The 26,291-nt window shown below is 54.9% G+C and overlaps 1 protein-coding gene across 8 annotated transcripts; it reads left to right on the top strand.

The window, feature by feature from the left end:
* The first annotated feature begins 102 nt into the window (after positions 1 to 102).
* FLOT2 (flotillin 2) lies at positions 103 to 22,356 on the top strand. Of its 8 annotated transcripts, none has more exons than XM_030029501.2 (11): positions 103 to 245; positions 8,291 to 8,372; positions 13,181 to 13,271; positions 17,701 to 17,824; positions 18,238 to 18,356; positions 18,800 to 18,913; positions 19,006 to 19,125; positions 19,555 to 19,769; positions 19,974 to 20,157; positions 20,334 to 20,483; positions 20,664 to 22,356. In XM_030029501.2, exons 1-11 carry the CDS (start codon positions 197 to 199, stop codon positions 20,700 to 20,702), a joined length of 1,287 nt encoding a protein of 428 aa, XP_029885361.1. In that variant the 5' UTR covers positions 103 to 196; the 3' UTR covers positions 20,703 to 22,356. The 8 variants fall into 8 exon arrangements, with proteins under 8 accessions (XP_029885361.1, XP_029885362.1, XP_029885365.1 ...); XM_030029502.1 differs by lacking the exon at positions 13,181 to 13,271 and adding an exon at positions 11,233 to 11,323 and having other exon boundaries at positions 132 to 245; XM_041127014.1 differs by lacking the exon at positions 13,181 to 13,271 and adding an exon at positions 17,091 to 17,209 and having other exon boundaries at positions 190 to 245.
* Positions 22,357 to 26,291: the final 3,935 nt, after the last annotated feature.

Genomic DNA, 26,291 nt, shown 5'->3' with positions numbered 1-26,291 from the left:
GGATGCTCGGCCCCGCCCTCGAGGCGAGGCGAGGCGCGGCGCAAGCACTGACCTTCCCAAGATGGCTGCGCCCGCTGGTCGCGGTCGCGACGTGCGACGCGCGGGGGGGGGGGAGGCGGGGCGGCGCGGGGGGTTGTGGGAACGGGCGGTGAGGCGGTGGCGGTGGCGGCGGCGGCGGTTGCGGGCACCGGGCACCATGGGCAACTGCCACACGGTGGGGCCCAACGAGGCTCTGGTGGTGTCAGGTACGGCCGGAGCCTCGCAGGGGCTGGGGAGGGTGTCCCTGCCGTGGAGGGGGAGAGGGGTCCCTGTCATGGGGGGGGGCGTCCCTGTCATGGGGGGGGGCGTCCCTGAGGGAATTGGGGGGGGGGGGGGGGTGTGGGGTCTGTAATGGAGTCTACTAGGAGGGGGCCCCGGTGGGAATTGGGGGGGGTCTTGGCTGTGAGGGGACTCTTGGGGGTCCCTGAAATGGGTGTTGGGGGGAGTGTCTCTGTCCTGAGGGGGTTTTGGGGCACTGAGGGGGGACCCTGCGATGGAGGGGGGGGGGGGTGTCCTGTCATGGAGGGGCACTGGGGAGGGGGTCCCTGCCTTGAGGGGACCCTGGGAGGTGGTGGGGAATGAGAGGCCTTGCCTGGGTGGGGAGTGTGGGATCTGGGGGGTGTGTTTGGGGGTGCCTGCTGCAGGCTGCTCTGTGATTTGGGGAGGGGGGGGGAATCTCCTGTAGGAGCACTGGGGTGTTGTGGCCGGAGGTCCTTCCTTGTGGGGGCACTGGGGAGGGGGTCTCTGTCATGAGGGGACATGGCGGCATTGTTTGGGGGGGTGTCCTGCTGTGGGTGGGCACTGGGGTGCTGGGGGTGTCCCTGCCATGTGGACCCTGGGGCTCCCCGGGGTGGGGGTCCCCTCAGCACAGAGAGCGGTGGGTGAGGTCGCGATGCCAGCGGCACGCCCCGGTGCTGCTGCTGCTGCTTTTGGATGATGTCAAGCAGTGGCACCAGCAAGGCTGCCAGGCTCTGGGCCGCTGCCAACAGCCCTTAGCTTGGATTACCAAGAAACCATCCTGTTTCTGGGAGGCAGGTTGGCTTTCCTGGGGAGGGAGAGCTGGGCGTGAGCATCCCGCTGGGGCAGAGAGGGCAGCTTGGGGCAGGGCACCACGGGCCTGTCCCTGGGGTGCCTTTCGCATCCACCATATCCTACTGCTGCTTTGTTACTAGCACGTCACCTGGCCTCTCGGTGGTTCTGTCACTGGACGCAGTTGATGCCCACGAGATATGTACAGTTTTCTCTTCAGGCGAGCTGGTTGCTTAGGTTACGGTTAAATAAACCAGCAGTGCAATCCCCTGTGTCTGATTCAACCTGTAGCTGCAGGGTTAAATAAACCAGCAGTGAAATCCCCTGTGTCTGATTCAACCTGTAGCTGCTCCAGCTCCAATACTCTGCCGAAGCTCCAGACTGCACTTTGGCATAGACCAGGCTGCATGCGGACAGGACTTAATTACCGTTAGGTGATGTAACAGCTTGCTGTAAGGGCTGGATACTCCGCTCTTGTGTGACAGGCTGGGGCCAAGTGCAAGGTAATAACCAGGTTAGATACAGATGTTGGTCACTTCATGTGTCCTCAGTCATGTTACATCCTTTCTGTCAATGCTGGACTAGTTTTGTGGAAGGCGCTTTGACGCTCAGACCTAAACTCACCTGGGAGAAAATGCGTGCAAGAAAATGGTGTGAACGTCAAGGATGTGCTACGATCACAGCTCTGCCGTGCATGTGAAACTATGTTGTTATGTTTTTGGAGCCAAAGCCTCCAGCGGGCTGTGGCACATGCTTTTCTGGCTGGTCTGTTATCAGTTCATCTCTCTTGGATAACAGACCTGTTACGGGAATTACTGAGGAGATGCCAGAAGCAGGCTGCAGTTTTGGAAACAAGTATGCCTGCTGTGGCAGCTGCTTCTAAGAAGATACAAACCGCACCCACCAGCTGCCTGGAGCAGCAGTATTTCTTGCAGTTTTCCTGGTCTTCTGCACGTTTCTGCAGTTCCCAGCTGGGATCTAGAGCTGATACTGCGCTTCCTTCCGAAGAGACCCCCGTCAAAATCAGCGCTGCTTGGTGAAATGCCATGTCCTGCGGGAGGAATCGGGAAGCTGTGCTCCAGGTGTGCCAGGATGCCCTTCGGTCTTAAGAGCTTGGTTTCGCTTCTGTTCAGCTCTGAAGTTTACAAAATGCGGCTTGCAGGATGAGCCAGCAGGAATTTGTGGCATCTGCTTGCAGTTCCAAGCGTTATGCTTTCCCACAGCCGGGAGCGGCGAGCCGAGGACACTCCTCGATGTACAGCCACATTCTGGGAAGGGAGTGTAAATCATGCCAGGCTCTGCAAGTCAGAATTGGTTTCAGTGCTGCCACCAGACATGGTTTTCCTCTGCTGCTGCCCAATGTGGTCTGCAAATGCTTGCTGTCTCCTGAGAGCACCGGCTGTGAGCTTCAGGGGCAGCCCGAGAGGTTGTGGGAGCTCTGTAGAGCCCCGCAGCTCCTCTGCGCTTACGTGCAGAGTGAACGCCAGGGCATTAGTGGGAGGGAGGCGGGTAACTACGAGCAGTTGTGGTTCCAGGAACTTGAGCCGTGTCTCTCCGGGGAAAAGCAGAGAGGACCTTGTGGGCCAGCATTTATTTGTGTGACACTAGGTTGCATTTGGGGAGGGAGGGGGAAGGGAAGAATAAACCAACAACAAATAATATTAAAAGCAGGCTTTTGGCTTGCAGTCTTGAATTGTCATATAGTTGTTATTTGAAAGACTTTACTTTGCAGGAAGGCACCTCCAAATCATGAAGCTGATTGGAAAGTTTTCTTTATTGTAAATTTAGCCTGTGCCTCTTGAAGGAAGTTTGATCACATGCCTCCCTTGGCATGTGGATTTTTTTCTGAGGAGTGGTGTTCTTTCTCTTCGCTTTCTTGTGAGACGCTCGAGTTCCTCCAGTGCTCAAGGAGCAGCCAGCCGTGCCTTGGGAAGGTCTGTGTGTGCAGGAGCTTTGTAGCCTTATTTGGGAAGCTGCTCCCAGGCACGGGTCGGCGTTCCCACTGACACTTGCGTCCTTCCCCTGTTGAGCAACACGGATCTCCTTCTAAGAAATTGCACATGGTTAGCCAATCCGTCTGTGAAATGTAGACCCCAGGCTTTGTAAGAATGCTCCACAAAGCCCTACGGAGACAATGATGGTCTCTGCAGAATGTGGGTCTAACTTTGCTGGAGGGTAGCCATGCTTGGGAGCCTCCCGGTGAGGTTTGGTGCAAGCTCTGAGGAGGCTTTGGCAGGCACCTGGCCCATCACTGGGTCCTCTCCAAGCGCAGCTGCAGCCAGTCAAGTTTTCAGGGAGATACACAAAGTACCTGTTCGTCCTGATATCAAAATGTTCCCACCAGCTAAATAAGTTGTCTCAGATGCGTAATGCTGGTTTTGGGTTACAGTTTGGTTTGAATGCAGCTTTTGTGGCTAAGGATTGATCTGCTAATTTTGAAATACAATGCTATAATATTTCTGCAGAGACTTATAATAAAGAGGTATAATTTATAATGGCCGCGTTCATCTTAGTTACCATAAGTAAATAGCGTTGCCCGAATCTCTACAGTTGGGGCATTTTCCTTCTGGCTGTTGAGGGCAGCAGGGTGGCACCACACAGCAATGGTCCAGCAGCCAGAGGAGCCTCGAGGTGAGCACCTGGAGATACATGACAGGGGAAGGTTGGCACAGCCCACCATGTTCCTGGGTCAGAACAAACTGCTGTTTCATCGAAAGTTCAGGGTGTGAATGGTGGAAAAAAAAGTCAGGGGAGTTGCAGCCCAGTCAACCTAGCTTTATTTCCTGGGAGAGTATTGAAACAAATACATTGCTCCTAAATGCCTAGAAGAAAACAACTACACTGTATTTGCTGAGTATGAGCCGTGCCCAGCTGATCTGACTTCCCTCTCAGGTGAGTTAGCACTCTAAGGGAATGAGGAGAAACAGCAGGTATTGTACACCTTGCCTTTGCTAAGGCTTGTTACGCTCTTACGATTTCTCAGAAGTCAGCTTGAGAAATATGGTCCAGCCCAGTTTCTCAAACTGTACTTTAGTGGGGCGCCCTTTGGGGCTCCTTGATCTCTGTCAAAGTAAGAAAAGAGCTAGCAGTTAATTCCAGTTTTGTGTAAACACTTCCTGCCGCACCCCAGCAGTCAGGGGTAGTTAACCCTTCTGGAGCTGCTCTAAGCTCTCACATCCTGTTACTGCATCCTTCTTATTCCTGCAAGAGGAACTGGTCATGATTTTGAGCCAGTGTGACTGTGCTGTTTTTATGGTACTTCTCGAAGTCTTGAAAGCCTGAAATAAAGGCTTCTTGAGGCTTCACAAGCCCTTCCTCCACAAAAGGAACTTAGGCAGCTCCTCTGTGGTGTTTCCTTCTCAGGAGGTAGTTCTTCAGCTTTTTGCCGGTGGTGGAGCTCAAGGTTTCCCTTGTCAGGTGCTTGTTAAATCTCCAAGACTTGCAAATTACTCTTCAGAAAGCATAGCAGGAGAAAGAGGTGGACAGAATAGCCTTGGGGCTTTCCTTTTGGTTTCCAAGAGGTATTCTAGGGTAGTATGTCTGTAGTTTTGTTGTATAACTTCACTGTGGTTTGTCTTCTCCAAGTTTCTGTTCACAAGATGAGTTAAACTAAACGTGTGTTTTTTAAACTTGCTCTGTAGCATTGATAGCCGTAGTTTAAAACAAGTCATTTTGATATAGATTACATCCAAAACAAGCTAGCCAGCATAATCTGCTTTCATCTGCTGTAGTGACCGTCAAAGGATTTTATGGATTCAACTTGGAACCCTGCATCTTTTAAAATAAATTTTTGTTAACCTTGTACCATTTCTGTATGTGGACAAAGCCTAATTTATATGCACAGCAGGGCCTAAGAACCAGACACTGACTTTAGTCTAGACCCTGCTTTATTATGTGATTTTCTTTATCTATGCCTTTGCCTTTTTCTCTCCTCTCTGTTATGTCTTTTGTCAGTAACTGTTTTCAATTATCAATTTTTTCCCTGTCTTTCTGCACTTGCTTGTTAACACCCCATGACATTTCCCAGCACAGGGCCGTTTCTCTAACAAACCCAGCTTCTGTCGGACTGGACCAAGCTGCTTATTCCCAACTATGGTGGTGGGTCCTCCTGGAGGAGGAGACTCCAGCACCAGATTGCCCTGAACAGAGGCGTGAAGATGGCAGCTCTCTCTGTGCAGGTGAAGGCAGCGGCGTCTGCTCAGTTCTTGTCTTCAGCCTGCGACAGTCTTTGGGAAGAAATATAGTTATTGAGTTATCGTAGCAGCCTGTTTACCATTACCTGATTTCTGAACGCTCACCGCTTCCTGCCAGAATACAAGTGCGTTGCCTCGAGTTACCTTGGGAGAGCAAATAACACAGAGCTTGTTCACAACCTCAAATTGTCCCAGCTTTGATGTTTTGAGCCCTGTGTCTCCATAACTGTTGGGACTCCTGTTCTTTCTTGCGTTCCGTCCATCAGGGCAGCAGCTTTCTGCATCTGCCGAGAGCTCCGTTTATCTACTAACTCCCAAGCGATTAATCTAATTTCATAAAAAAACAAAACAAAACAAAAAAACCCAGATGATGTGCTTTCTCCTGGCTCTGGGAATTCTTGCTTGAACATGGGACCCCTTCGTTTGGGAAGAGGCCAAGCTGGATGGCAGCTTCCCGGCTATGAATCCTCCGTTTGTAGTGTGCCTGGCCGCCGTACACTGCCCCGGAAGAGGGACGGTGGATGTTTGTGGAAGCAATGGCCAAGTGGCTGTGAGACTCAGGCTGCTAGAACAGTGGGTGTATTATAGCTGGAAAAGGCAATTTCTCTGCCAAATCTCATTGTGCAAGAGGGTTTATTCTTTAGCCTTGCAAAGATTTCGCTTTGTTGGTTCCTTTTTCACTTGCTTTCTGAGACTTGGGAAAGAGGCTGCAGGGCTGCAGTGGAAAATGAGCGTTCAGCTCATCTGACTTGCGTTACCAGGACGGAGCTCTGCTGCGCTCAGACGTCCAGCTTGCATGAAAGCAACCAGCTGGCATTCCGCTCCTGTTTAATGTGTTAGTTTTCCCTGTTTTTCTTATGCTTTGAACACTTTTTGACATATAATCTAGCTTGGTAAACTGTGCTGTGCAGCAGTGTTGTGTAGCACTGGGAAGCAAACATGGGGCTTGCTTTGGATGTGCTACTAAATAAGGTATTTCCTTGCATTGCCTGCAAAAGAAAAGAAACGTATGTGTGGAGAGGCACATTCTTGTAACAACAGTGGGTTTAGGGTGCAGAGTTTTCTCAGTACATTATTATGAAATTATTAGCAGAGGTTTGGTAACGACCACATAGACCCTGTGAAATAAAATACCTTTCCACATGGAGCTGCTTTTCCCGACTGCCAGGAACACCTCCCTTCCTGTTCTTGGAAAACAAGGGCCTGGCAAAAAGGCTGAACTAACCGGGCTGATGTCCTCCAAGAAACGTTAAAAGGCGTTGTGGTTAATACGATGCAGGATATTGTATCATCAGCTCCTGTAACTCCTTGCCTGGCTGAAGTAGCCTTCCAGCTACAAGAAGAAGCTATCCAGAAGCCGTCTCAGAGGTGGCAGAATACTCCTTTAGGCTGTGGAGCACAGGAGACCTGAAAAAGTGTGTAAATCTGTCTCACATTTGTGTTTACTTCCTACTGAAATAGGAAGGTGAAGAATTGTAGATGAGGCCGATGTGCCGGTTTATCAACCATTGCATGGAAGCCAGTGAAGCAGGCAGTATCTTTAGCTGATGGTGGAAGATGGCCAAACACTTGAGGATGGGGAGGAGGAGGAGGCGGAGGAGGATGGGGAAGACAGAGTCCCCTCCTGTGGTCCAGAGGGCCCTGCCAGCATGCTGGCCTGGATGTGTACTGCCTTTGCTTCTTCATTTTGACCTACTGCAGCAAACTTAACAATCGTCATCTTCCTTGAAGGGGCTGTCTTCTGTGGCTGCGGTATGCTGGCTTCATAGTTCTCCCTTTCCCCTCCCACAACACAAAGCTCCCACAGCGCTGCAGCCACGTTGTTTTCCCTGCGTGCCCGCTCTTCCTCTGCGCTGGCTCTGTCTTGCCTGTGTAAATACATCCCGCAGGGCTGAAACTGTCTGTTGCTCTGTTGGTACAGCGCTTGTCTTGCTGAGGCCCTCGGGCACTGGTGTAGTAAGTGTGATTATGGATAACAAACTAGGGAGGGACTGCTGGCTTGATCTGCCTGAGAGACGGCAGCTCGCAGCCCTGCCTGGTCCGAGCCAGGGAGCTGCAGAGCTCCTCCCTTGCCAGGCATGAAACCTAGGGCTGGTCGCTGGCACGGTGCTCTCTTGAAAGGTAGCAGGCGTCTTTTTCCTTGAATCAAAGATATGAAAATCCAGATAGCATCTTCCAGCTTCACTGGGGTCAAATCTTAAATGTGTCAGAGGATTTCTGGAGGCTGCCAGAACTCCGGGCACAGCAACAGTGTGATGGACCATCCAAGCCTCGGGCACTGTAGTACTTGCACGAGTCAGAACTAGGAGATATCTCTGGGGAGCTCAAGGGTTCTTCCATCCTCCAACGCTGACCTGCTAGCTTTTTGGTGGGTTTGAGGGTGGTTTGCAGTGTGGGGTGAGGGAAAGGAGGTGCATTTCTTACATGGCTTTCAATAACAGAGCTGGTTAAAGATACTGAAGCATGTACTTACGATTCTGGCTGCTAAAAGTGCTTAAACTGCTTAACAAAACTAAAATAAAATCCTGGTTTGAAATACAGTTGCTTTGTGTGTATTATTGTTCATCATACTGAATTATTACAAATACTATTTTCCCATTTTATAAGACAATTCTAAAAAAAGGTTGCCTTTGGAAAATTACTGTGTGAAGCCCATGGAGGTGCGGAAGAGCCTTGGGTTCCCCAGTGGCTGGCTGCGTTATGGCCGACTGAAGGGTGTTCCAGGGCTGCTGTGAATCTTGGAAAGAGTTTTCTGTGTTCATTATTTATCAGACACTGCAGGCATGCTTGGATTCTTCTGGGTCATGCTGCAGAGCTTGGCTTGGTAGCAGTGGGTGCTGTAACGCTGCTCTGAGGGCCTGGGGGAACTGATGACCTCCCAGGGTGCCCTTTCCTCAGCACTAAGAGGCTGGGCAGGCTTGTTGTGGAGTTGTTCTGCTCGTGACTCACTCTGGGTGCAGGTTTTTCCCTGGCTGAGAGCAACGTGTGTGTGTAATCTCTACAACTCTGTGCTTTCTGCTGTGCTGCAGGTGGCTGTTGTGGCTCTGATGTAAAGCAGTATGTATACGGAGGCTGGGCCTGGGCTTGGTGGTGCATTACTGACACCCAAAGGTAAGGAGACCCCCGTTATTTGTGGGTTTGGAGTAGGAGTTAGGCAAAGCCATCCCAGTGGGGCTGTCAGCAGTATCTTTAGGAACATGGGACTGGGCACTGCATATGAAACCATGGATGAGCGTCAGCCCAGCCCGCTGCCTTTGGCTGTGACCAGCTCCTGGTCCTTTGAAGGAAGGCTGCCTTGCGTACAGCACTGTAAGTAGCTGGAAGGAGCAATATGTGCCCTGTGCCTTGAAGATGGGGAACGTAGGGTCACTCACAACCACTAGCTTCTGGCTGTCCTCTGCTTTGAGTGGTGCGGGCTGAGGTTGTCCAGGGCCCTGCAGGAAGTAATCTTGTCATTTCAGGCTTACCTGACAGTAAATGATGATGTACAAAATAAAATTGCAGGATGGAGGGGTTCTGTGCTGACTATTTGTGTGGGGCAGCTGGGTATCACGGTGCAAAAGACAAAAAAAGAAAAGAAATCCCATGCTTTCAGCTTGGAAGTACTTTCCAAATGGCCTCTCTGTCCACACCCTCTCCTCAAACCCAAGGCAATCAGATTTTTGTTTTCTCCCCCCCCCACCCCCCCCCCCCCCCCCCCCCCCCCCCCCTTTTGGTTCATTGTTTTTTATTTACATAAAACCCAACAAGCTGAGAGGGCCATAGCCTGGCTGGTCATTGTGTTTCTTCCTGTGCTGGTGCAGTGAGTGCTGAGGAAGGCGACAGCCCTGCTCTCCTCTGCTGCTGCCTTTGCAGCGCTCCGCAGCTATGAGGCTCTCGCAGAGGTACTGGGCAGCGGGGCCACTGGCCTGGCTCATCCATGAGTTCACAAGGGAACCTGAGTTCTGCCCAGTATGGCCCAAATCTCACCCAGTAACAAACACATTTGTGGCACACAGTGGGCCAGTGCCCCTTCCTGCTCCTCAAGTCTCCTTTTCTAAAGATACGCTGACTGCTGTCACTTTGGGAGCAGGCTGCGTTCCTATTTAAAACCACGGGATTTCCTTTCTCTCCCTTTCCTCAGTCGTGGATTTTGCTTGCTGCTTCTTACTGTGCTGGTCTCTGAACTAACATGCTGTGACAGTGCTGCTGTCCTGCTAACGTAGCTCTTGGTCTTTAGGATCCATGGGAATGTTACTTTCTCCTAACAGCTCCCTCATGCTCATCACCAATGCAGGTTTCCTCCATCTGTGTAAAAGATAATAGGGACAAAGGATAAAGACATGACTTTTGGGTTTTTGCACTGAGTGATGGCCAGAAGTTGTAGTTAACCCTTCCTGCTTGATCTGGCCACCTCTTTTCCCTGTTCGTGTGTTGCCACCAGCAGACAAAGTGAGCATGTTGCTGCCCTCGCTCTGCAGAGGATACACTGCTGTAGCTGCTGCTCACCTGCGGGTCAGGCAGCTTGCCTTGTTCAAAGGGGTTCTGGCTGCTGCTGGCATTTGACTCACGACAGCTCTCAGGTCCTCTCCCAGGTGGCTGGTACTTGGGTTTGCTACAAGAGCCTACAATAGTGCTCCGACTGCATGAAGAGGTCTCAGCTAACACCTGCTGCTTTAGCCCGGGCTCTCCAGTGATGCTCGTATGAGGTGAGAAAGGAAGGAAAGGCCCGGCTTGTGGGGTCAATGCTTAAGAACTGCGTTTGATCCAAACAGGCTTCATTCCTGAATTTTTGAGAGGCATCTCTTTGGGAGAACTGTTGATTTGAACAAATGGTTTCTGCTCCTCCTCTTGTGTGAGAAGCCCAGAGAACAGTGCAGGACCTTGACCTGCCATGTGCAGGAGATAACAGATGTATTTGGGAGGCTGACTTATTAAGTTAAGCAAAGGCTGAGTCCAGGGCCAAGAACTGCTTGCCAGGAGTGAGCTGTCATATGATAGAGGTCTGTGCATTATTTAGCGAACAGGGCTCTTGACAGGAATGCCAGCACCCAAACAAATCTTTTACTTTAAAATCTATACCCCTGGTTCATGCCATGGGATATGGGGCTTAATTCTCCTTTTGAAAACAGTGCCTTTCCCAAATACCATAAGCCATGCCACAGATGGAGCCTGCTCCATTAACATGAAGAGCGAGACACATTTCCTCCTCTGAAATTAGGACATCTTTTCTGGAACTGCCAGTGCTGAGAGCGAGAGAGACAGCAGCAATTGTGTTGCTGTCGGCGGCATCCCGCCAGGTAGCACTAACCTGGGAACAAAAGGAACACTTAGGGCTGGCAGGGTGCTGGGCTCTTATCCTGCTGCAACCTTGAGGACTGGAAAAAAAAAGGAAAAAAAAATCCTATCCCTGTTTAAGGGTCAGAAATAAAAGCAGTGAGAGAGGCAGCATGGTCTTACATGCCTCTGGGGGAACCAAATGGTATTATTCAGCTTCCCAGAACAGCACTTGGAAGCACCTTCTCTCATCAGTGCCTTAGCCAAGAGTGGGTAGCCAGGTCCCTGGCATTTTCATTTTTCTGGCCCCTCTTAAATGTTGGCATAGAAGCATTAAATTATTACAAAAAGGAATTTTCTGTGTGTGAAGATTACTCCAACAGAGAATTCCAGCTGACTCCAGGATGGCAGTTCAGGTGGGGTACACAGTTCAGTTTCATCTGCGGTGACTTACGGGACGCAGGGTGGAGACGAGCCCCCAGCCTGTTTGTCCTCATTAAAAGAAGCAGCTAGATGCTGTAAACTCCCTGCAGTGACCAGAGAAGCTGCTCTGGCCCAGCGTTACGCAGCCCTGGGAGCAGGCAGTGGGAGAAAGGCAAACTGAACAGGGAAAATTGGAAACCTGAAAGTCTCGTCTGTCCTTTGCAATGGGTGTCTTACTCTCTGATAACTGCTTTGTATATTTGCTGTCCTACCCTTATTCCTCGCTGCTCAGACTGTCTTTGGAGGTTATGACCATCCTCTGTCGCTGTGAGAATATTGAGACGTCGGAGGGGGTCCCACTGTACGTAACAGGGGTTGCACAGGTAATAATCCACCAGCTTCCTAACATTGTGTCTAACCGTTTATCCCTCTGTTTTGAGCAGCAGCAACAGCAGCAGCAGCAGCAGGATAACATAAAAACTAATGGTTTTCTAATGGGACGGTTGAAATCTCAATACCCTCGTCTCCTTCCCCTTCTCTGGCACTTGCCCTGGGGCGCACTCCACAGTTTATAGGTAATGCAGACAGATGCATACTTGTCAAATTCCAAATTCAGCATTGCTGTACTGGCTCCTTCTGGTAATGCTGCAGACATTTGCTCCAGCTGTAACCCTTTCCTCAACAGCACTGTTTCCATTGTGTGCTTGGTGGAGAGCAGAAGGGCATCTGATTTTGTGTGGAGCCACAAGCAGGCCAGACTGGCTTCTGGGTTTGGGGCAGGTGGGAAGGCAGGTTTTGCGCTGTTTCAAAAGGAAACCTGTACACATGTGGGGAAATTGCAACTGTACCTGGCTCTGCAGTTTTGGATATGGGTTTCCACTCAGCCCTTCTTCCTCTGCATGGAGACAGTGCCAGTTTTGGATGTTGTCACATTTGAAAGTACAGCATAGAGACCTCGGATGAGTTGCAACATACAGGACTAGCGTTTGCACTGTGAGCCGTTATGAACCAGTGTAACAGTAATTGCCAAACATCCCTGTGACTTGCCAGCTAAGAAGCAGCACAGTATTGAAATTAAATTCCAAGTATAGATTAGGTCTTCAGAAGGCTAAAATCCTGCACTAGCTGATCAAAGCTGTGAATACATATGGCAAAAAATGCCTCCGCGTGTTCTGGACAGTGGGATCTGTTTCACCAGCTCTGAGCTTCCGTGCCAGTTTAATTAGGACAGTGGCCAAGGCAAGCATGAACTTGCAGAGATACATTTCGGCACTTCCAGCCAGTCCTGGAGCGACTCAGCGTGCACGCAGCAGCCCAGTGCAGCCCCTTCACGGTTCAAATGTTTGACCTAATGTTCACTGACACAAGCTCTCTGCCCTATGGCTCCCTGTCCTGACTCCCAGCACCTTCCCGGCTTGTTATGGCCAACACGAGAGCCAGGCTTTGCTTCCTGAAGCAGAACCTGCCACGGCCAAGCATGTCTCTTGTTTTACCAAATCATGACTTGCAAATTGCTGGGTCTGGCCAAAGTACCTCGAGCCCACCTTGGGTGACTGAGAAAGCTCTAGAACTGCAGGATCTGTTCCTGGGTGCCTGATACTGTACAGGCATGACCCTGAAGAGCTGGAGACTCGCTTCTATCTGCCTTTGGGTCACAGGACACAGGAAAAGGGAGAGGTGAACCAGATCAGGGGGTAGGTCTGTGTTAATGGTAACCCAGCGAGGGCAAAGGCAGGGCTGCTTCTTGCAGCATCAGCACCAGGTTTTGCCAAGCACCGGGGCTCCCGCAGGGGTGGCAGTGTGGGGCCGGGGGGTGGCATCCTGGGTCCATGCTGTGCTTTTAAACCAGTGACACCAGCCAGCGAGAGCACGTGCTGCCCCGGCGTTGGGCAGCGTGGCACAACGAGCCTCTGACAGGGGGCCCTTTGAGTTCTCAAAGCTGCTAGCTTCTGGCCACCTCGCTAGCCCAGCAGAAGGGAAAGGGTCACGGTATCATTTCCAGTCTGGCTCCCAGCCTTTCTCTGCTGATAAATTGCCTTTAAGCGTTATCTGAAAAATCTGTTTCTTGGCCAAAGTGACTTGTCTGTCTCCAGTCACAGATGTAGTCCCTCGGCTGCATTCTGCACCTGTCTTACATTACCTGTGATGAGTGCGGCAGGTAGCCCGGGGCAGGAGATGCAAAGGGAAGAGCTGAGTGTGTGTTACCTGGAAACGTGCAAATATTTTACGTTTTTTGGCAGGATTTCCCTAGAGATAATGACGTTACAGCCCAGGTGTGAGGACGTAGAGACGGCGGAGGGGGTAGCTTTAACTGTCACAGGTGTGGCACAGGTACAGTAACTCCAAAACATCATTTCAGGAATGCATGTCTCTAACTTAAATCTAGTTTTCCCCCTTAAGAGGTTGCTGTTGTCCAGGAACAGAAGCCAAATGCTCTGAAACACATTCTTGTACAAAATCACGCTGTCCTTGTTGGTTCAAACACACTACAGCATGTTCCATGTTGTGAAGGGGGTTGTGACCTCTCCTTCTCTCCCCAAAATCATTCCTCTTTTTCTGGTGTCTCATTTGTCCACGTGGCAAATGAAGTGTGTGGGGGTGACTTGATCTGTTTGTGAAACACTGAAGTACCACAGTGCCCTTGGAGCTGCGTGTGACCCTGCAGGACTGAGCCATTCACTCCTGAGATGGTATCGAGCATTATGTTGCTTTGGATTATTATTACTAGCACGTGGACCTTGTAATTCTTCATGGTGAGTTAAAGCTTAAAGAAATAACTTAGTCCCTCCAGGCACTAAAATTTGTGTGTAAAATTTCTGGCTTGAATTGAATTTTGATTCTCTGAAGCTGCCTTCATATGTGAGAACCAGCTCTTGCTGCTTGTGATAGTACACTTAAACACCCATGTTTCTTAGACTCCAAGGCCTGCTGCCCTGATAGAGTTTGTCCTTGTGACCAGGTCCTGCCTAGGGGAAGATGCTGGGAGGGAAATGTTAGCTTTTGACAGAATTTGACTCCCCGAATAGGCAGCCGGATGCTTTGATTTAAAATTGCTCCCGACAGCTCATTCTGGGTGTATAAAACCAAGATAGTGGTTCTGAGTGCACACAAGGCTGTGGTCACCGTGTGTCCCAAGGCATGTCCAGGTCTGTTGTTGCAGGAGAGGTGACAGTCACATTCGCTGTGGTGAGCAGTGGAGCTGAGGGGAGCTGCTGAGTGACGCAGTGATGTGACCAAAATCCCACATGCGTCAAAAGGCTCCCCCCAGGGAAGAGCACCGTGGCTGCTGCAGCCCTTTTAAGACCAAGTGCTTGACAGATTTCACCCAGTGCTTTCCAGAGCAGCAGATTCCTCCGTGGGTTCATTGGTTTGCTCTCAGCTGACATTGCGGAGGAGCTGTGTGCTGTGTCTGTGCTTAAGTGAGGATATGAATTCAGCCAGGAGCAGTTTCTGGATTGTCACACATGGCAGAAGGGCTGGGCACAACCATGACTCAACAGCGGATAATCCATCGCCCTGCTGCTGTTGGGGAACGGGGCTACATACAAGAGCACCAGCACGGGAGCCAGCATCTTGGGCTCATCCTGGCTCTAATGATGTGAACCAGTGTCCTTGTTTTCAGTTTTTCAGTTCTTTATATCCGTTTAGCTGCTAATGTGTCATGTAACCGCAGTGGTCTTTGCATGGTTGGCAAAATGTGTTCACCCCTCTGTCCCCTCACACACATTTCATAAATCTGTAGGCTTTTCCTTCTGCATTTGGAAAAGGTATTTCTGTGAAGGCAGCATTCCTTTTTGACCTAATTTTGGGACATCCTTCCATTGCCTGCAAAATGGTCTAGGCTGGGCGGCGCATGGTAGCAGAAAGCTGGATCACCAGGTGCCTTGATTTAAAAATGCAGCTCCCAATTCATCTCATTCATGTTATTCTCTTCTCACTGTTCATTTTTTCCACTGTCAATTAATTTTAAAGGTTTAGGCTTGTGAGATGCAAGGAATTGCCGTGCAGAAAGCAGGCTTGAGGCAGCTGGGGACATGCATGGCAGAGGTTACCTTAATTTTGCAGAAGTACTTTTGAGGCAAACGTCTTTCTTTTAAGGGCTTGTGCAAAAAAAGGAAAAAAGTAAACAAATTATTACTAGAGAAACACCTTTTAAAATGTTTGCCATAATAATAGAAGTGCTTAATGTGCATAAGGATGCTGTTCTTTTTTTGAAGAGGGATGTAATGAGTACTCACCAGGAGCCTCCTTCCTGTGTTGCGGGGATGCTGCTGCCTTAGGCCAAGCTGGGCTTCGTATCCTTCCGTATGATTTTTCTGAGCCTCAAGCTAATTGGATTGTCTCTGCTCACCCCTCGCTGTGATTGCAGCTGGCTGGAGCTGGGTGCGGCGGTATCGATCCTTCAGATGGAATTGTTTTATGGAGGCTCTCTGATTTCCTGCCGGCTAAACTCTCTCTCTGATGTGAATGACATTTGAAGAAGCACCAAGTGTCGCAGTGCCCTGTCTGAAATACTGGAAACAAGCTGAGCGCGAATTGCTCAACTCTGTTCTGTTTTGTGCAACCTTTGCTTCGTAGGTTGACATCTATATTCAGTGGATAGCCAGGCTCGTTTGGGCTGTCCAGGGTTTACCAGTGCAGGCAGGCTGCTGGCTAGCTTTATTCAGAGAGGCTGAATCGTTCCTTGCTCCTGTTAAGTACCGCAGGGACTCTCTTAATGAACATCCCGCTCTGTGCTCTAACTGTCCTCTCCATAGCTCCTGAAGGGTGGGGATTGTTTAGAGAGGTGGAATTGCTGGCAGATGCACACCATAAATGCTGCTGCTGACTCTAATTGGTTTTGGTATTTGCAAAAACCTCCCGTTTGCTGCGAGATGAGCCTTGTCCAGGGCCCACGCTCCCGGGTGCAGCTCCATAAGCAGCTCTCCCAACTCCCCCTTGTGTAGAAAGCGCACACTGCTGGCCCGGGGTGCAGGGACAAGAAACCGCTGTGGTCTGGCCCTGTAAGGAACCCAGAGGTCTTGGGGAGGAAGCAGAAGAGGATTGCCACGCTTGCCCTAGGCCCTTTGGTTTTAGACCCAGCCTGAGAAGCAAAGGTAGGAAATAGGCTCAGCCCAGGTTGGTGTTGCTTCGTGTTCCTAGGGATAAGGTTGTGGCAGCTGAGTCTTGGTCAGCTCACCATGTCCAACACGGTCCTCCTCTGGTCCTCTTAGAAGGTGGTGGCTAGTCCCAGTTGTCCTGCTCTCTGGCAGTGCCAGGGCCGGCTGTTGCTGTTTGGCTCCAGAGGTTAGGTTGCAGGATCATTTCGGACTCGCAGGCTATCAAACCAGGCTTTCTCAAGAAATAGTTGTGCTGCTTTTGCCAGCAGTTTGACCCTGAAAAGTGGTCTTGTAGGTGTCAAGATGAGGTCTGTAGGCTGTGAACCCATCAAGAGCGTGCACTGGGACCCTTGGAGGGCCCCTGTGCAGCGCCTGAAGCTTCGGAGATCTCTGAGCCAGGACCAAGCTGGCATTGCAGGTAGCAGCAGGTCCAGCCAGGGCCCTCGGGGTAGGACACAGGGTGCCACCAGCATCTCATGGGACAGGAGGCACTGCCCAGCCCAAATGTCTCCATGAGAGGGTGCTGTGGGACCCGCTCAGCACCCAGAGGTCCCAGCAGAGCTGTGTTGCTCATATGGCCCTGCTTCCTTCTCTGGTGCTGCCGGACACGTCCCTGTGTCCAGGCATTGCTTGAGCCCTCAGACTGGACCTGGCCACCAGGAACTGTCACCTTGGTGGGTCATAGCTCCTCATAGCTGGGTCCTATAGAGCTCCATGAGCACACATCTCCACTGCCTAACACCCCATAGGGATTTTTAACCCACTTTGCCTTTAAAAAGCAGCCCCATGACCAGCAGGACCATCGTAAGACCCTGGCTTGTCTGGAACTGGGGATGCTTTTACATCTGGCTCTGACTGTGGGACGTGAAAGCGGCGCTGGGGCGGCTGTGTCCCACCTCTGCAGATTGTTACCAGACTGACTGTGCGGAGTGGGACAACTGGGTCCTGGCTGGGGCACATTGGGGTCACCGCAAAGGACGGCTGGGAGCTCCCAGCCACAAGCAGGACAAACCAGTGTGCTACGGCCATCTTGTCTGATCTCTCCTTGCAGGGAACGCTGAATGGAGCCCCTGTTCCCAAGCTGCTCCTTGGGCATGTCAGACTCTTCCTTGTTCTCTGCCTTTCCCGTGTCAGAAAAATTAATTCTAGTGAAGGAGGAGGAAGAGAAAGGTAACGAAATGGCTTTTGGCCAGGGGTAGTAATAGAAAGCCTTCTCCTCCTAGGTCTGGTTTTTGGTGCAGTGGCTGAACTGGTAGTTCAGGGCTCTTTGGTAGAGTTTTCATCAGGTGGGACTTATAGGGCCACGGTCTGTCCCCACATCACCCAGTAGCTGCTGCTGTGGGATAGATGGCTGCAGGGAGCACCTCTCCATGCTGAGCTGCAGTCGGGGTTTGGAGAGGTGTCTGCCCCGGACGCTGGCACTGCTGCGTGGGCCTGCAGCAGGGCTCACCCCGAGAGCAGTGAGCAGGGGCTCGCTGGCTGGGCCGGTGGCCCGGCTCAGCGTGGTGACAGCTCAGCATGGTCCCTTGGAGCATCAGTGGCATGGGGGCCTGGCAGCCTGGTGGTGGTACTGCTGCTTCTGCTGCTGCTGCTGCTGTTGGGTGCCTGTCCCTCTTTGGACAGGTGCCTTCAGTCCCTTTGGTTTTATCTCCTGTCTCTAGGTGAAGATAATGACTGAGAAGGAGCTCCTGGCTGTGGCCTGTGAGCAGTTCTTGGGGAAGAACGTGCAGGATGTGAAGAACGTGGTCCTTCAGACGCTGGAGGGGCATCTGCGCTCCATCCTAGGTGCGGACAGGCTCACGCTCTTGAAGGCACCTTGAGTAGCTTTCTCCCTTCTCTGCTGGCTGGTCCCAGCAGTATTGCAGCCACAACAGATGCTTCCTCTGCTGATTGCAGAGGTGGCATCTTAGATTGTTCCTCCCCTACAGCAGCTCCTGCTGTGTTGCTGGGTGTTGTGATAAGTGAGTTTTCAGTGCCTGCAGTAAGAGATGTCTGAGTCCCCGTAGGTTACAGGTGTGTGTGGTGGCTGCACTTGTGAGACAGATGTCCGTCTGCACTGCAGGGTCTGGGCAGAGGATTATGCCCTTGTGCCCAGACCTCAAGAAATTAGGGGCAACAAGGATGTTGCTGAGCTTAGACCTACGCCATTGTGTGTTACCTGTTCCAAATAAAGTGCTTTGCCTTCCTTCCCTCTGCAGGTACCCTGACAGTGGAGCAGATCTACCAGGACAGGGATCAGTTTGCCAAGCTGGTGCGGGAGGTGGCAGCTCCTGATGTGGGTCGCATGGGTATCGAGATCCTGAGCTTCACCATCAAGGTACGCCCAGACGTAGGGTGCTGTGCTATGGGGTTCCGGCAGCGCTGTAGAAGCAGCACGACAGAGCCTGGCCCTGTCTCCTCTGCTGCAGCTGGCTGAAAGGCTCCGGCTGACAGCCTGCCCCAGCCCTCCGGGAGTTTCCATGACAGCCGCCGCAGCATGTCCTGTATCCAGGCAGCTGGGCAAAGAGCACCCGGTAGCTGCCTCTGTAAACATGGCTCGTGGAGAGAGCTCGCTGATAACCAAGCCTCCAGGGAGTCAGAAAGAAGATGGTGGGAGAACCTGCCTCTCCCTGTCACACCTGTTTCTGTTTGGCAGCAGGCTGACATGGCTCGTTCTTAACCTGGCCTAACCGCACAAGTGATTGCTCTGAGCTTCAACAGGAAGAGAGTAAGATGGAGTCGCTCATTTGAAGTGGTTGTGACTTATCTTCCCCTCTCTAGGATGTCTATGATAAAGTAGATTACTTGAGCTCCCTGGGAAAGACTCAGACTGCGGCTGTCCGAAGGGATGCAGACATTGGTGTGGCAGAAGCCGAGCGAGATGCTGGCATTCGGGTGAGTCCGGAGATGTGCTGGGCTTCCCTGCAGCAGCCTGTTTTGCTCCAGCTGCACACCCTGGACCTCTGCTCTCTGTTTCCTCTCTGCAGGAGGCAGAGTGCAAGAAAGAAATGCTGGATGTCAAATTCATGGCAGATACGAAAATAGCAGATTCCAGACGGGCTTTTGAATTGCAGAAAGCTGCCTTCAGTGAGGAGGTCAACATGAAGGTGAGAGGTATCCGACAGCCCACCGCTGTTCCCTGGCTGGTTCATGATGGTATTGGTAGCTCTGGGATTTGCCAGCTTCCTCCTCTTGCATGTGTTAGGAGAGCTGGAGGTGGAGAACCTGGGTTTTCTATGTCAGTGTGAGCTCCTTGCAGCACATTCCTCTCCTGTTTGCAACAGTTACGTGTGACTAGGAGGAGAGGAAAGGGTGGGGAGGGTCATCCAAGCAGAACCTGGAGCTGGTTGGGCTGAAGTGCTGTGGGAAGAGCACACAGGGAAGGACAGCAAATGCAGTTCTGAGGATTGGGATGTCACCCCTGGGCAGGTTTGGGAGCAGGAGCCATGTCTGGTTACAGGGCCTGCCAAGGGTCCTTATGTCTGCGCACAGGAGATCGTAGCCAAGATCCCTCTTCTCATCTCTCCTGTGTGCAGACTGCAGAGGCCCAGCTGGCCTATGAGCTCCAGAGCGCCCGGGAGCAGCAGAAGATCCGCCAGGAGGAAATTGAAATCGAGGTGGTGCAGCGCAAGAAGCAGATTGATGTTGAAGAGAAGGAGATCATACGGATGGAAAAGGAGCTGATAGCCACTGTGAAGCGGCCGGCCGAGGCTGAAGCCTACCGTATCCAGCAGATCGCCGAGGGCGAGAAGTGAGTGAGCCCGTGACCCGGTCCAGCCCTGAGCCTGGCTGCACACTGGGCTGGGGTGAGGTGGGAGAAAAGTGCAGCGGGTGCTGCTCTGAGACCCAGCTCGTGGGCTCTCTGCAGGGCAGGCACGTGGCTGACAGGGAGGGAAGCAGTGCTGGGTACGCTGCGGGGATCTGGGCTGCTGGAGGGCTGGGTTTCCCTTTCCAGGGTGAAGCAAGTCCTCATTGCGCAGGCGGAGGCAGAAAAGATCCGCAAGATCGGAGAAGCAGAGGCTTTTGTAATTGAGGCCATCGGGATGGCAGAGGCTGAGAGGATGAAGCTGAAAGCTGAAGCGCTCCAGCAGTATGGAGAAGCTGCCCAGCTGGCTCTAGTGCTGGATGCGCTGCCTGAGGTGAGGAGGGAGCAGCTTTCCCCCGCTCTGGGCAAGTGGTAGGGAGTTCCCAGGCTGGGCCAGGTCTCCTGGGGGCACAGGGAGGCCCCATGTGGTGTGTAGGGACCTTGCCCAGCAGGCTGGTGAGCAGCTCCTTGACTCTTTGCTTGTCCCACCCTCCTTCTGTGCTTCCCCAGATCGCTGCCAAAGTGGCTGCTCCCCTCTCCAAAGTGGACGAGATCGTTATTCTCAGTGGAGAGAGCAGCAATACAACATCCGAGGTAAACCGTCTGCTGGCCGAGATCCCTGCCTCTGTGCGTGCCATCACTGGCGTGGATCTCACAAAGGTGAGCCGGGCACCGGCAGCTGGCAATTTCTGCAGCTCTTAGGGCACAGAGACTTGCCTGAAAACTTAACAGACTCCTAGGGAGCCTCTCCTCCCCCAGCCCTGCCCAGCCACAGAGTGCAGGCAGCTCCCTGCTTCCCCCTCCTCCAACCCTAACAGCTTCTCTCTTCCCCTCCTACAGATTCCCCTGATCCAGAAAGCCACCGGGGCCCAGGCATGAGGCTGGGCAACCCAAAGCTAGTGAAGATCACTCCCTGTTATGCACTCAGACATCAACTGCCTTCAACACGTGGGAATTCCTTTTATATCAAAGACAATTGGAGTTTCGTTTTTAAGCTCTGGTGCCTTATTTTGTAGGGCCAGAAAGATGCATGTCCAATCAGCTGCTTTTTTTATTACAAAGGGTGGGAGGGGATTTATTTTGTAATTAACTGTATATTGTATCAGGCCGGGGTTTGGATCCGATCCCCAGTTATGACTGGCAGCTTGTCTGGTGTTGCAATCCCAGTGCCTTGCTGTTCTCTGTCCTTGGGTGGCCGCCCAGAGCTTGGAGCAGAGGCTCGGCGGGACACAGAGCATGGAGCGTGGAGCTGTAGGAAGAGAACAGCCAGGACCCACCTCCCCTGGGCTCCCTGCCCTCCCGCAGCGACCCTCCTGGGCACTGCCCGACCCTTGCCTCTGCCCACAAGCTGTTTTTGTGGCTGGCTTTCCCCATCCGAGTGTCTCGCCCACAGGGCCCTCGCAGTGCTAGCACTCCTGCCCAGGCTGGGCTTCCCCGGGGTGGCAGTCACCCCCCGGGGAGGGTGACAATCAGACACTGCCGGTGGGTGCTCCCCGCTCCCATGCTGCCTTCCCTCGGGGAAGTTTCCTCCCGGGATCTGGAGAGGAGAGAGCTCGGGAGGGAGCGGACAGAGCGTTAGCGGAGGGAGCCCAACTCAGCCCTGGTCTGAGCCAGGCTTGGCAAGGTCCCACCACCGGGAATGCCAAAAAGTAGCGCTGTGCCAAAGCCACCCCCTCCGAGAACAAGGCGAAACCACCGAGGCTGCTGTCCCCGAGTGCTGTGGGTACATCTTGTCCCCCCCAACTACTAAACTACCACGGGTCAGAGGGAGGTGGGGGACCAGGCAGGTTGCTGTGGTGGGGACGGGCTCCTCCAGCACCACGACCTGGTACAGCTGGCCGGGGACCAGCGCTCCTGGGACTGGTGCCGTGGCCCTGAGTGCTGGCCGGGGGATGCCCCGACAGGCAGCGCAGAAGCCCCTACCTCGCTCGGTCCCCCTCCCTCTTACGGCCAGTGGCTTTGCTGCCCTGAATGACAATGTGAAAGAGGTTGTCCCCGTGTGTGTCCTGTAATCTGCACAGTGCCACCGTGGCCCTGCGCTGGCCCGTGCCCCTTCCCCAGCTGTCTCGACGCCTGTGTTCAGTGCGGCCGTAGCGGCCAAACCCACGTGTGAAGTCGGCCTGGCGCTGCTGTGGGGTGGTGGGATGGTGACCCGCGCAGGCACCGTGGGGTGCTGGGGGTCCCTCCGCTGGCTCATTCACCCACAGCTCGGTGCCACCCCCCCACCTCGTCGCCGTAGGGTGGGTGCAGGGACCCGGGCCACTACTGGCCAGTCCCTTTGCTGGGAGTGACCCGCTGCGGGGTGGATGGGTGCTGCAGGGGCCGGCGGCACCCCGTCCCCCTCCCTGCCGCCGGGGCGGGGAGAACCGGCGTTATCAGCCCCCGGCTTGTGCTGGCGCCGCGGGGGCCGCCGGCGCAGATCTGGCACTTGCTGGCGGGCGTGCCGGGCGAGGCGTCCTATCTGCATGTGCGTGTGCATGCCTGCGTCCCTGCGACCGTCACTGCTCTATGATAATAAAGCCTTGTCACCGTGTGCCTTGGCTCTTGTCTTGTGCCTGCTGCACCCATCTCCCCTGCTGTGGGATCCCCGGGCCTAGGGCAGCGCCAGAGCCGGTGCTTGGCCGGCCGTGGCATGGGCCGGCTGGGGGGCTGCTGGCCCCGGAGCGTGCGGGTGTTCCCGCTGGGATGGGGGAACAGGGGGTGCATGGAACTGAGGTCCCGGCTCACGCTGCTCTTGCAAAGCTGCTGGGAGCTCGTGGCCTCCCCGCGGTCACCATGTCCCCGTGGGCTCCTTGCCCCATCCCTCGGGCTGCTCCTGGCCAGCCCTAGGTGGGGGCAGAGCCTTGTCCTGCTCCCGCACGGGTTGAGCATGGAGCCAGGAGCCACCGAGGGTGGCTGATGAGCTCCAGGTGCATCGCCCTCGTTAACTCGGGGAGCTGATCACTGTGGGGGCACCCCAACCAGTGGCACCCCAACGTTCGGAGCAGGGCTGACGTGGACCAAAGGCTCTGCCTGTCCCAGCAGCCGGGCTGGTGGCAGCAGCTCATGCTACCACCGTCTCCCCCTGCTCTGCCGCTGGCTGTGCGCAGCCCGTGCCCTTGGCCCGGCCACCGGAGCCCCGGCCCAGCCCCGTGCACCCTTCCCTGCAACTGGGGGACAGCAGGGTGGCTCTGGGGGGTACCCGTCCTTCTTGGGGTCAGCCTACAAGCAGGACCAATGGTGCTCACGTGGGGGGCTTTGCTGCGCTGCCCTCCCAGGCGCAAAGGCGATTCCCTCGTGCCCTCAAGTTCTTCCGTGTCCCCCCCGGGCTGGGCAGGGGCATGGGCAGGACAAAGGACCCATCCCAAGCACGCTGCAGCAGGGTGGCCCTGCAGATATGCCGGGTGGGGACAGCTTGGCAGCCCCCAGCGGCACCTTATCTGCAGCCAGACGTGCTGCCCTGGAGCAGCAGGGCTGGCAGGAGGGCTGCAGCACCCGGGGGTCCCCTGCGGCACCTGGGGGTCCCCACACCAGCTCTGTGGTGCAGGCCTGGGGGATGCTCGGGGTCCCCTCTGCCCCACGGGGTGCAGGGCCACAGGGCAGGGCTGCCCTCAGGTGCTGTGGGTGCTGAGCAGGCAGTGGGGCTGGCATTGGGATAATGCCATGGGGCTCACCTGCGGCTGGCAGGGCTTGGGGGACTCTTGGGGACACTTTGCCTATGTCCCCGCTGCAGGTGCTGGGGTGCCTGTGCTACAGTTTGGGGACCACTCCAGGCCCCCCCCAGGACACCTCTGGGTCACAGCAGGGGCCAAAGACAGGAGGGGACAGTCCCTTGCAGCCCCCCAAGTCCCAGCATCCTCGTGCCTGGGGAGAGGCTGGTGCCAGGGCTTGACCCTGTGCCACCTCCTGCCAGGGTCTGGCCAGGCTGGGGGGAGCGTGGGTGATGCTGTCCCTGTTCCTGTCACCCAGAGGTGAGAGCGGGTCTGGGGACATCTCGCGTGGCAGGGCAGGGTCCCCGATAGCCGGACACTGCTGCTTATCGGGGCCCCCACGCAGGCGGTCCCGACGGGGGATTATCACCTCCCTGCAGGCGACTTCCAGGAACGCTGGCGCAAACAACCCGGCGCAATGGCACGGTGCTTGCTGCAGGATGTGGCCCTGTGGGGACAGACAGGGCTGGGGACACGCATAGCTGGGGGGGGGACATATGACCAGCGTCATGCACAGGCAGGTGACACTTATGGCTAGGGACTGCAGCCATTTGGGGACACACGTGGCCAGAGGACAAGTATGATGGTCAAACTTGTCCCCTGGCCACGTGTGTCCCCAAATGGGTCATGCGCAATGAGGTGACACAACCCTCTTGGAGACACACACGGCCAGGGGGACATGTCCTTTGGGGACACATGGCTGGGGGATACATCCCTCCAGGGGACACATCCCCCTGGGACAGGGCACATAATGACAGGGGACATATACTCCCAGAAGACATGTCACTGCAAGCTGGGGACAACATCTTTTTTGGGGGGACACACTGCTAGGGGACACGTCCCTCAGGGGAGTATATTTGGCCAGGGGACGCAGTGCTTTGGAGGTCACCCACCCCAGGGGGACACAGGCTCCCTACATCCACATGCATGTACCTCATCTGGGGGTGCCTGTGCAGGGTGACCCCCTGCATCCACGTGTCCCCCCCCGCCACCATGCCGGGTCCCATCCCCGTGGGGCTGCCACCCTGCCATGTCCAAAGCCCCTGTCCAGCAACTGGGAACCAGTTTGCAATCTGTAGCTCCCAGTTTGGGTTCCCCCCCACCTGTGGGGACAGACCATCCTGGTGACCACAGGGGTCAAGGCAGGAGGACAGGGGGCTTGCGGGGGGCCACCCCCCGTGCCAAAGGCACGGGGGGTGGCCCCCCGCAAACCCCCTGTCCCCAAGCCCCTCTATATGGGCTATGCCAGGCTGGGGGGAGCTGCCTGGGGCTGTGCTCCCCCCCCCCCAGGCATGAAGGGGTTAAGGGGCCCCATCCAGCTGTGCAGTGCAGATGTGAGATATGCAGATGAGGCAGAGCAGGTTTTATAAGGCGGGTGCACACCCAGCACCCCGCAAAGCCCCGGTGCCACCCCCATAGGTAGGTGCCACCTCCTGGGGAGCTGCTGTCCTGCTCTGGGGTGGTGGGACTGGGGGGGGACAAAGATGGGGTAGGGGGGATGTTGGGGTCAGGGGACTATTGGGAGCCTCCATCCTGCTCCGGGGTGGTGGGACTGGGGGGGGGGGGGGGGATAAAGGGGGTGCTGGGATGAGGAGGCTATTGGGACCCTTCATCCAGCTCTGGGGTGGTGGGACTGGGGGGACAGGGATGGAGTAGGGGGGATGCTGTGGTCAGGGGGGCTATTGGGAGCCTCTGTCCTGCTCCAATGTGGTGGGACTGGGGAGGGGGTGTCAAGGAGGGGGTAGGGGGGATGCTGGGCTGGGGAGATTATTGGAAGCCTCCATCCTGCTCCGGGGTGGTGGGATTGGTGGGGGGAAAAAGAGGGGGTAGGGGGGGATGCCGGCATGGGGAGGTTATTGGAAGCCTCCATCCTGCTCCGGGGCAGCAAGACCAGGGGGACTGGGATGGGGTAGGGGGGATGCCAGGGTGGGGAGGCGGTGGCCCCGGTGACCGTGCTCCCTAACGGTGCTCTCCCCATCCCGTACAGGCGCTGCTCTCCGTTCGCCCCGCGGCACGCTGCCCGCCGCCCCGGGGAAGGATATCATCGTATACTGTAAGTTCACTATGAGACACTACAGTATAGATGATGTACTCCCCCGGGCTGCACCCGCCGACGGGCCCAGAGCGCCGGCCGCGACGCGGGACCACGGCGTGGGGCACGGAGGGATGGGGTTACGCCGGGCTGGGACGTGGGACGCGGGACCGGGGGACGTGCTCGGGGGGTGGGGAAGGTTGGGGGGGACGGGGGCACCCCGAGGTGCGGGCTGCTCCGGGCGCAGCCAGGGACCCGCGGCCGGCGGGGAAACCGTTACCATTACTGAGTTTAGTAATGGTAACGGTTCTGCCGACGGTCGCGCACGCGGCGTGGCACGGCACGACACGGCACGGCACGGCACGGCACGGCACGGACACAGCGATGGAGCCCAGGGGTCGGGCATGGGGCAATAAAGGGGGTTATGGCACCATGGCTCTGGCTCTCCTTCCTCACCGCGTCCCCTGGGGGCTCCGGGCCCAGCGGTGGGGCTGGGTCACTGGGGTGTACTGGGGTGTACTGGGGTGCTGGGGGGCTCAGGGAGTGCAGGGCGGGACAGGGAACCTTGGGGTGCCTTTGGGTGTTGGGGGGGTGCACGGGTGCCTTGGGGTGCAGGGGGACCAGGGGGTGCGGGCAGGGCTTTGGGGTGCAGGGAGCACTGGAGTGCATTGGGGTATATTGCAGGGGGCACTGGGAAGAACTGGGAGGTGCTGGGGTGTGTTGCGGGGGAGACTGGGGAGACTTGGG

Source organism: Aquila chrysaetos, chromosome 10 (genome assembly GCF_900496995.4).
Source record: "Aquila chrysaetos chrysaetos chromosome 10, bAquChr1.4, whole genome shotgun sequence".
NCBI lineage: Eukaryota > Metazoa > Chordata > Aves > Accipitriformes > Accipitridae > Aquila > Aquila chrysaetos.
Note: the sequence above shows the minus strand (reverse complement) of the source record. Positions and strands in the feature narration are given on the sequence as shown.

What these genes read in the sequence shown, in the direction of transcription:
- FLOT2 (XM_030029501.2), top strand. Translation starts at nt 197, where the DNA reads ATGGGCAACTGCCACACGGTGGGGCCCAACGAGGCTCTGGTGGTGTCA. An exon ending in CTGTCACAGGTGTGGCACAG is followed by an intron (nt 13,272 to 17,700) that starts GTACAGTAACTC and finishes TCCTGTCTCTAG; the next exon opens with GTGAAGATAATGACTGAGAA. An exon ending in CTGGCGTGGATCTCACAAAG is followed by an intron (nt 20,484 to 20,663) that starts GTGAGCCGGGCA and finishes CCCCTCCTACAG; the next exon opens with ATTCCCCTGATCCAGAAAGC.